Genomic DNA, 10,097 nt, shown 5'->3' on the forward strand with positions numbered 1-10,097 from the left:
AATACAATAATATCACTCATTTATTCCACCTTGCTTGCAAAGCTGAACGTGAAGTGCAGGATCGACAGGCATTGGCACGGCTAACTTTTCTGCAGGTCGACCTTCATCGTGGACACCGCGTGCATCTTCTACTTCCACATGTTTTGCTACACAGGCACCTCTGTCAGCCGCCACCTCCAGCCGTGATACAAGAAAGCAGGCACTACCACCACTATCTGCCAAGAGCAAACCTACCGGGCCTGCACAGAGCTCTTATTCATCCATGGCATCAACAGGGCACACGCATGATATTATTTGTCATCGTTGTAAGGGTAGAGGTCATTATGCGAGAAAATGCCAATCTCCGCGTGTTATGATTGCTACTGAGCATGGTGGGTATGAGTCCGCTAGTGACTATGATGAGGAGACTTTGGCTCTTATTACAAGTGAAGAACACAGTGGAGATGATTCTGATCATAAGACACAATACATGCTGACAGGTATGAAAGTTTAGTTGCTCAACGTCTTTTGAGTGTCCAGGTCACACAAGCTGAGCAAAATCAAAGGCATAATTTGTTCCACACAAAGGGAGTTGTGAAGGAACATTCTGTTCGCGTCATCATAGATGGAGGGAGTCGCAACAACTTGGCTAGCATGGCGATGGTGGAGAAGCTATCTCTCACCACAAGACCACATCCATATCCTTACTACATCCAATGGTTCAACAACATCGGCAAGGTTAAGGTAACACGTACTGTTCGTGTGCATTTTAGTATCTCTACATATGCTGATTATGTTGATTGTGATGTGGTACCCATGCAAGCATGTTCCTTATTACTTGGTAGACCATGGCAATTTGATAAAAATTCTATACACCATGGTAGAAACAATCAGTATACTCTTGTTCATAAGGATAAACATATTACTTTGCTTCCTATGACTCCTGATTCTATTTTGAAAGATGATATTAATAGAGCTAATAAAGCAAAATAGGAGAAAAATAAGAGTGAAAATCAGATTGTCGCAAAAGAATTTGAGGAACAAATGAAGCCTAATAATAAACCATCTAGTGTTGCTTCTGAAATTAAATTGAAAAGTGCATGTTTACTTGCCACCAAATCTGATATTGATGAGCTAGACTTCAGCAAATCTGTTTGCTATGCTTTTGTGTGCAAAGAGGCATTATTTTTATTCAAGGACGTGCCTTCCTCTTTGCCTCCTGCTGTCACTAACATTTTGTAGGAGTTCGCTAACGTCTTTCCACAAGACGTGCCATCGGGATTACCACCTATTCGAGGGATTGAGCATCAGATTGACTTAATTCCCGGTGCATGGCTACCCAACCGTGCTCCATACCGTACCAATCCAGAGGAGACAAAGGATATTATGCGTCAAGTCCAGGAGCTGCTCGACAAAGGTTGTATACATGAATCCCTTAGTCCTTATGTTGTTCCTATTATTCTAGTGCCGAAAAAGGATGGTACATCGTGTAGGTGTGTTCATTGTAGAGGCATTAATAATATTACTATTCATTATCGTCATCCTATTCCTAGGCTAGATGATATGCTTGATGAATTGAGTGGCTCTACAATATTCTCCAAAGTTGATTTGCGTAGTGGATACAATCAAATTCGTATGAAATTGGGGGATGAATGGAAAACAACATTTAAAACTTAGTTTGGATTATATGAGTGGTTAGTCTTGCCTTTTGGGTTAGCTAATGCACCTAGTACTTTCATGATATTAATGAACGAAGTTTTACGTGCTTCCATTGGACGATTTATGGTAGTCTATTTTGATGATATACTGATTTATAGCAAATCTTTGGAGGAACATTTGGAACATTTACGTGCTGTTTTTATTTCTCTACGTGATGCACGTTTGTTTGGTAACCTCGGGAAGTGCACCTTTTGCACCGACCGAGTATCTTTTCTTGGCTATGTTATTACTCCACAAGGAATTGAAGTTGATAAAGCCAAGATTGAAGCTATTGAGAGTTGGCCACAGCCCAAAACGGTCACACAAGTGAGGAGTTTTCTTGGACTCGCTGGTTTCTATAGGCGTTTTGTGAGAGATTTCAGCACCATTGCTGCACCTCTCAATGAGCTTACAAAGAAGCATGTGCCTTTTGTTTGGGGTACCGCACAGGAAGAAGCCTTCACGGTATTGAAAGATAAGTTGGCACATGCTCCTTTACTCCAACTTCCTGATTTTAATAAGACTTTTGAGCTTGAATGTGATGCTAGTGGAATTGGATTAGGAGGTGTGTTATTACAAGATGGCAAACCTGTTGCATACTTTTCTGAAAAATTGAGTGGCCCTAGTCTGAACTATTCTACTTATGATAAAGAATTATATGCTCTTGTTCGGACCTTAAAAACATGGCAACATTATTTATGGCCCAAAGAATTTGTTATACATTCTTATCATGAATCTTTGAAACACATTAAAAGTCAAGCAAAACTGAACCATAGACATGCTAAATGGGTTGAATACATTGAGACTCTCCCTTATGTCATTAAACACAAGAAGGGTAAAGAAAATGTTATTGCTGATGCATTGTCTCATCGTTATACTATGCTTTCACAACTTGACTTTAAAATATTGGTTTGGAGACAATCAAAGATCAATATGTGCATGATGCCAAATTTAAAGATGTATTGCAGAATTGTAAAGAAGGGAGAACATTGAACAAGTTCGTCGTTAACGATGGATTTGTCTTTCGTGCTAACAAGCTATGCATTCCAGCTAGCTCCGTTCACCTTTTGTTGTTGCAGGAGGCGCATGGAGGAGGATTAATGAGACACTTTGGCATCAAGAAGACAGAGGACATACTTGCTACACATTTATTTTGGCCAAAGATGAGACGGGACATTGAGCGTTTTGTTGCTCGCTGCACTACATGTCAAAAAGCTAAGTCATGACTCAATCCTCATGGTTTATATACGTCTTTGCCTGTACCTAGTGTTCCATGGGAGGATATATCTATGGACTCTGTTTAGGTTTACCTCGAACAAAGAAGGGGAGGGATAGCATATTTGTTGTCGTGGATAGATTTTCGAAAATGGCACACTTCATACCATGTCATAAAAGCGATGTTGCTGCTAATGTTGCTGATTTGTTCTTTCGTGAAATTATTCGCTTGCATGGTGTGCCAAATACTATTGTTTCAGACCGTGATACTAAATATCTTAGCCACTTTTGGAGATGTTTATAGGCTAAGTTGGGGACTAACACTAGTAGAAAAAGGGCCTAATATGAATCTCATTAGTCCCGGTTTGTAACTGAACCGGCACTAAAGTGACCATTAGTGCCGGTTCCAACGGCTAGGCGGGGGGAGCTCATTAGTACCACTTCGTGGCGATCCTTTAGTACCGGTTCGTGCCACGAACCGGTACTAAAGAGGTGGTGGCCTTTAGTACGGGTTGGTGGCTCCAACCGGTACTAAAAACCCCCCCTTTAGTACGGGTTCGTGCCACCAACTAGTACTAAAGGGGTGTGCTGCCACCCGCAGTGCACAATGTTTAGTCCCACCTCACTAGTTGAGAGGAGCTCGCACCGGTTTATAAGCCCCGCCATGGCTACCGTGTCGAGCTCCTCTCTAAGCAGGCCTTTGTGGGCCTATTGCAAGTCTTCTGCCCTGTGGGGCCTACTGGGCCGTACGGGCCTGCATCCTGGCCCAACTAGAGGTTGGGTTTCTAGTCGTATGCAGGCCGTGCCGGCCCAGTAGGTGGGCTGTTTTTTGCTTTATTTCAAAAAAATATCCTTTAGTCCCGGTTGGTGTTACCAACCGAGACTAAAGGTCCCCCAGACCACGGCGCGCCTCGTGCCACGTGGTGGCCCTTTAGTGGCGGTTCGTGTTGAACCGGTACTAAAGGGGGGGGGGGCTTTAGTCCCCACACTTTAGTGCCGGTTGCAGAACCGGCACTAAAGGGCCTTACGAACCGGTGCTAAAGCCCGGTTCTGCACTAGTGTAAACTACTTTTTAGTACTAGTCACCCCAAACTGATGGACAAACTGAAGTAGTCAATAGAGCATTGTCTACTATGGTTAGGGCTGTTTTGAAGAATAATAAGAAAATATGGGAAGAATGCTTACCTCATATTGAATTTCCTTATAATCGTTCATTGCATTATACTACTAAGGTGTGCCCTTTTGAAATTGTGTATGGTTTCCTACCTCGTGCACCTATTGATTTGTTGCCTCTTCCATCTTCGATGAAGGTTAATTTTGATGCTAAACAACGTGCTGAATTGATCTTAAAAATGCATGAGTTAACTAAGGAAAACATTGAGCGTATGAATGCTAAATATAAACTTGCTGGAGATAAGGGTAGAAAAAAAATCCTTTAGTCCCGGTTGGTGTTACCAACCGAGACTAAAGGTTCCCCAGACCACAACGCACCTCGTGCCACGTGGTGGCCCTTTAGTGGCGGTTCGTGTTGAACCGGTACTAAAGGGGGGGGGGCTTTAGTCCCCACACTTTAGTGCCGGTTGCAGAACCGGCACTAAAGGGCCTTATGAACCGGTGCTAAAGCCCGGTTCTGCACTAGTGTAAACTGCTTTTTAGTACTAGTCACCCCCAAACTGATGGACAAACTGAAGTAGTCAATAGAGCATTGTCTACTATGGTTAGGGCTGTTTTGAAGAATAATAAGAAAATATGGGAAGAATGCTTACCTCATATTGAATTTCCTTATAATCGTTCATTGCATTATACTACTAAGATGTGCCCTTTTGAAATTGTGTATGGTTTCCTACCTCGTGCACCTATTGATTTGTTGCCTCTTCCATCTTCTGAGAAGGTTAATTTTGATGCTAAACAACGTGCTGAATTGATCTTAACAATGCATGAGTTAACTAAGGAAAATATTGAGCGTATGAATGCTAAATATAAACTTGCTGGAGATAAGGGTAGAAAACATGTTGTCTTTGCACCTGGAGATCTTGTTTGGGTGTAAGGATAGATTTCCTGATTTGCGCAAATCAAAGCTAATGTCACGTGCTGATGGTCCTTTTAAGGTGTTAGAGAAAATAAATGATAATGCATATAAACTTGAGCTGCCTGCAGATTTTGGGGTTAGTCCCACTTTTAACATTGCTGATTTGAAGCCTTATTTGGGTGAGGAAAATGAGCTTCCGTTGAGGACGACTTCATTTCAAGAAGGGGAGGCTGATGAGGACATCAATACCATTGTTACACCAACTGCCCCTACTGCTACATATACCGGACCAATTACTAGAGCTCGCGCATGCCACAATTAAATTATGAGGTACTTTCATTTCTTGGTAATGATTCTAATGTTCATGAGAATATGATGTTGCCTAAATTGGATACATTTGTTTTGCTTACAAATGAAGGGCCTAGCATGGACAAGAGGGATGAACACTGGAGCATGATCAAGCATGGAGATGATGGCATGCGCAAGGGGAGCAAAACTAGAGTTTCCAGTGATGATTTCAGAACTTTGAAGCCACCATAATGAGTGAATGAAGGCTTAGACGAAATATACAAGATGCCACTTACTAAATTTCGTCCAGAGGCTATTATAGGTGCTGCGCCACCTTATTTTTTGGGCCAAGCCTATGTAATTTTGAAATACTTGAGTATAGGTTGTTTTTAGAGTCCGTATGTATGGGGAAACAAGAGTTAGCGTTGGTTTCGGACCCCTCCTCCAAGGGTCATGAAATTTCCCCCTCTTCCTCCATATATACAGCCCTTAGGGCGTCGTTTAGACTTTGAGTTTTGTTTAGATTAAAAGTTCTCCATAGTTGCAACTTCGCGTACTTCATTTGTGTTCAACGACCAGACCAAGAGGTCACAGAACCCCACCTTGATCAATAAAGCTTTCATCTATATTCGCAATATCGAGATTGCAATCTTAGTTTCTTGCTTGTTCTTCGCTTGCTTGCAGGAGATAGACCCTCGTGGTCAGGTTGATCATGCTCCGGCGTGGTCAATAACCTCTCGGAGTTGGTTTAGCAATTGCTAAGGCGCGACGTCCTCGCACGTTCGTAGTCGGATCGTCAAAGTCTACTCCACCAAAAACGATAGCCATGATCTCATCGAAAGACGGGACACCTTTGCCTCTATCAGATGAGTTGGCGATGGCGAGGTTCGTGCGGGAGCATTCGGAGTATCTGCAGGTCGAGTGAGTTCTACTGAAAGCGCGAGGCTGAGCAGCAGCAGCAGCAGAAGAAGCAGCAGCAGCAGCAGCAGCAGCAGAAGAAGAAGAAGAAGAAGAAGGAGAAGGAGAAGGAGAAGGAGGAGAAGGAGAAGGAGGAGAAGGAGAAGGAGAAGGAGAAGGAGAAGGAGAAAAAAGAAGAAGAAGAAGAAGAAGAAGAAGGAGAAGGAGAAGGAGAAGGAGCAGGAGCAGGAGCAGGAGCAGGAGGAGGAGGAGGAGGAGGAGGAGGAGGAGGAGGAGAAGGAGAAGAAGAAGCAGGAGGAGAAGCAGAAGGAGAAGGAGAAGGAGGAGGAGGAGGAGGAGAAGGAAAAGGAGGAAAATGGAGCTGAACTTTTACATCACCAATATACAACAAAACTGGAGTATACAGCATGCCTTTCAAGAAAAGAAAAACTATACATGCTGTACCAGGGCCACTCTTTGCTCTGCGATCCAGGCTGTAGCCGTGGCTCGCCCCGCCGCCATTGTTCATCAATCAAAATTAATAACACGACGCATCCTCAACTTCCCCCGCTACTGAATTTTCAAAAGCGAAACTAACCAGGAGCCGTGGCGACTGAACCGAAAGATCCGAAAATCACATGCCGCAGCGCAGGCGATGGCAGCTCGACGGTAAACGCGAGCTAACAAACAGCCAAGCTCGAGCCAGCGAAAGGTACAAGGGGCGGTTGAGCAAACCAGCGTGGCAGTCGTCCCCCGCTAAACATAACGCCACGCCGGAGCCGCTCGCTGCCCCACTCCTCTCCCACCTCCCACTCTCCCAATCCTATCCCCTTTGCTTCTCGCGTGGGAGTTGGGATCCTTCTCTTCGGTGGCTATCTTATTTAGTTCCACCATGGTGCCGTCCCGGATCCGCTTCGCCCGCCAAATCCCCCTCCCCTGCTGCTCTGACACCGAAGAGGAGGAGGAGGAGGAAGAGGAGGAGGAAGAAGAGGAAGAGGAGGAGCCATACGAGGAGGGGGAGGAAGAGGTGCCGGTCGCGTCGCCGCTGATACTGCCGGCGGCGAGGGGAGGGGTCTCCGTGGTGGATATGGTGGCGGCGGCGCTGCGGAGGTCGCTGCTGCTGTGCAGCAGCGTGCGCGCCGAGGAAGGCACTGGCACCGCGGCTGCGGGGATGCAGATAGGGCAGCCCACGGAGGTGCGCCACGTCTCGCACGTCACCTTCGACCGTTTCGTCGGCTTCCTCGGCCTCCCGGCCGACCTCGAGCCCGAGGTGCCGCGCCACGCGCCCAGCGCCAGGTCAGTCCGCCGCTCCGCCGCCTGTGTTTCACCAATGCGTCTTGCGTTCCATAGATTTGCAGATGATTTTCGTGGCTGGGCTCTGTGCTTTTGGATGTTGTTTGTGGACTTGCGGCGTTACTTTTGTGGATTATAAGCTGAATTTTGACGTTGTTTGCATTTCTCATTTTTTAATTGGTCACGTGATGCCCAGCTAATTGGTCCACCTAACTAAGAAAAACTGAGCACGGAGTAGTAGCTGTTAGTCTGTTGAGCCTTTAGATTGGCTTGGCTTTATCCCACTGGTTGAGCCAATGGGGCTCCGCCCAGTTTAAGGATGGTTTGTGGGATTTTAGGCGTCCAGACCGGTCCGGACCGATTTGGTGAGCGGCGATGGATGGCTAGAAGTGTCTAGACCTCCGGAACAGACATTTGCGGGCGTTTTGGTGATCGGCGTTGGAGATGCCCTTACTCACCAGTCACTACTTACAAGTTCCATTGTCCTGGTACCGTTGTATCTGATGTAGTATGCCTTTCAAATTTCGAGGAATTATAAGAGTTCGACACCTTGTTCAAATAAATAAATATGAGTTTAACACATTCAACCTCCAGTTAAGTTAATGTTTGTTAGAACATTGGACCATACCGTAGTTAAATGTTTGTTATATCTATTGAACTGTAACACAGTTTACGTTTACTAAATATATTTCTCTGCAGTGTAAGTGTATTTGGAGTTTCACCGACGTCCATGCAATGCTCATTTGATAAAAGAGGAAACAGTGTACCAACAATACTATTGACCATGCAAAGGAAGCTATATTTACTTGGGGGCCTTCAGGTAAACCCAAGGATAATGAGAAAAGCTTTCAAATAATTTTGCGACACTCAAGTTATAAAAATATTTGTCTTGTTTTGCTAGGCTGAAGGGGTCTTCAGAATAAATGCTGACAATAGACAGGAACAGCATGTCAGGGAGCAACTAAATAGAGGTGTTGTTCCAGATGGAGTTGACTTGCATTGTCTTGCAGGCCTTATAAAGGTGCACTGAACATTTTGTTTTACCAACGTTTCTTTGTTACCTTCATTTAAATTTTTTGGAAAGTAGGTCTTCTATGCCAAAGGACAACATTCTTGTTTCCGCAATTTGACTGTCTTGAACTGGATCATTTTTTATGTAATTTGAACATGTAGAGAGACTTCCAATATGAGAGTTCAGGTGTAGTCAAGAATCAATATGCACAGTGATACAATGCATAAACTTTCTTTGAATAAATTTACTTTGAAGTAATCTACAGGGAAATGACCTTTTTTTTAAAAGACCCCTTTTATTTATCAGTTGCTTCACATTTCATGATCAATATGGCTGCTGATTTGTAGGCATGGTTCCGAGAACTTCCAAGTGGAGTATTAGACTCATTGACTCCAGAACAAGTGATGCATTGCAACACTGAAGAAGAGTGTTCTCGTGTTGCGAGTATTGTACCTCCAGTGGAAGCGGCATTACTGGATTGGGCCATTAATCTGATGGCAGATGTTGTGGAGCATGAAAACTACAACAAGATGAATGCTCGCAACGTTGCTATGGTTTTTGCGCCAAACATGACTCAGGTTATTGGGAACTCGACATACGTATTTTCAGATTCGCAGGCTAACCATATGACTTACCCCTTCATATATTCTCTCTCTTTCAGATGGCCGATCCCTTAACTGCTTTGATACATGCAGTTCAAGTGATGAATTTTTTGAAGACATTGATCCTGAAGACTGTCAAAGAAAGGGAGGAGGCAGCTTCCGCAACAAGGGGATTCACCTCCAGCTCTGGTTCCCCGAGTGACAAAGATGCACCTCAGGCATTAAATCATTTGGACAACCCCTTAAACTGTTCAAGTCAGGAAGATGTCGAACGCCCCATGATTAGTGGGGCTACTCTTGACCACTTTCTCTTCAGCGTAGAACAAGCGCTTCACCAAGACGTGCAAGCCAGTATCGGAGAACCCAAGAAGTATGACACCGGTACAGCCCATGACAAATACAATGACGAATTTTCTCCTGTGGACAGTGATTTTAGCAGTAGCCAAGATGACAGCAGTTCTGGAAATAAATTCAGCAATGACAATGTGGAAGGTTTGTTTGACAGATTCAAATTTAGGAAAGGGGTAGGCAGAATCTGCAGGCATCCAGTGTTTCAGTTGAGTAGGTCCATGAAGAAGTCTGATGAAGCAGGACAAGCTTGTGCATGACATGGTAGGATGTGTATGTAATTGATGATTCCCCTAGTTTTGCAGCTGTTTAGCGCTTAACTCATACGCCATTTCTCCTAGTTCGTCTGTAGAAGCTATAAGCCCATTTGATTGTACTAGTACTGAACTGCTGATGTGGAGTTCTTGGCGTGTACAGTATATAGTTCAACTATATGGTACCAGCATCCTGTTGTTTGAAAAGATGAATGTATCTATTATTTGAGCCAGGAGAGGTTGCCTGAGTTTGAAAAGGACTTATAATTTTTTTCCGAGGGAAAACCATCATGGCTAGCTTTATTGATCTCATAACATCATTACATCTTCCACGAGCCTACTGACTAGATTCAGGTGGCTCATCAGTACAACTAATAGAAATATTATTACAATAACAAATATAACTAGCACATGCACTGCTTGATTAGCTGAGCCTACTGACTAGATTCAGGTGGCTCATCAGTACAACTAATAGAAATCTT

At 44.2% G+C, this 10,097-nt stretch overlaps 1 protein-coding gene across 1 annotated transcript; it reads left to right on the forward strand.

Annotated features, from left to right (window-relative positions):
* Positions 1-6,590: 6,590 nt before the first annotated feature.
* Positions 6,591-9,845, forward strand: LOC109780863 (rho GTPase-activating protein 3). The gene is made up of 5 exons (XM_020339449.4): positions 6,591-7,402; positions 8,099-8,219; positions 8,301-8,420; positions 8,759-8,989; positions 9,073-9,845. The coding sequence occupies exons 1-5, from the start codon at positions 6,999-7,001 to the stop codon at positions 9,619-9,621; spliced, it is 1,425 nt and encodes a 474-aa protein (XP_020195038.1). The 5' UTR covers positions 6,591-6,998; the 3' UTR covers positions 9,622-9,845.
* Positions 9,846-10,097: the final 252 nt, after the last annotated feature.

Source organism: Aegilops tauschii, chromosome 6 (assembly GCF_002575655.3).
Source record: "Aegilops tauschii subsp. strangulata cultivar AL8/78 chromosome 6, Aet v6.0, whole genome shotgun sequence".
NCBI classification, from domain to species: domain Eukaryota; kingdom Viridiplantae; phylum Streptophyta; class Magnoliopsida; order Poales; family Poaceae; genus Aegilops; species Aegilops tauschii.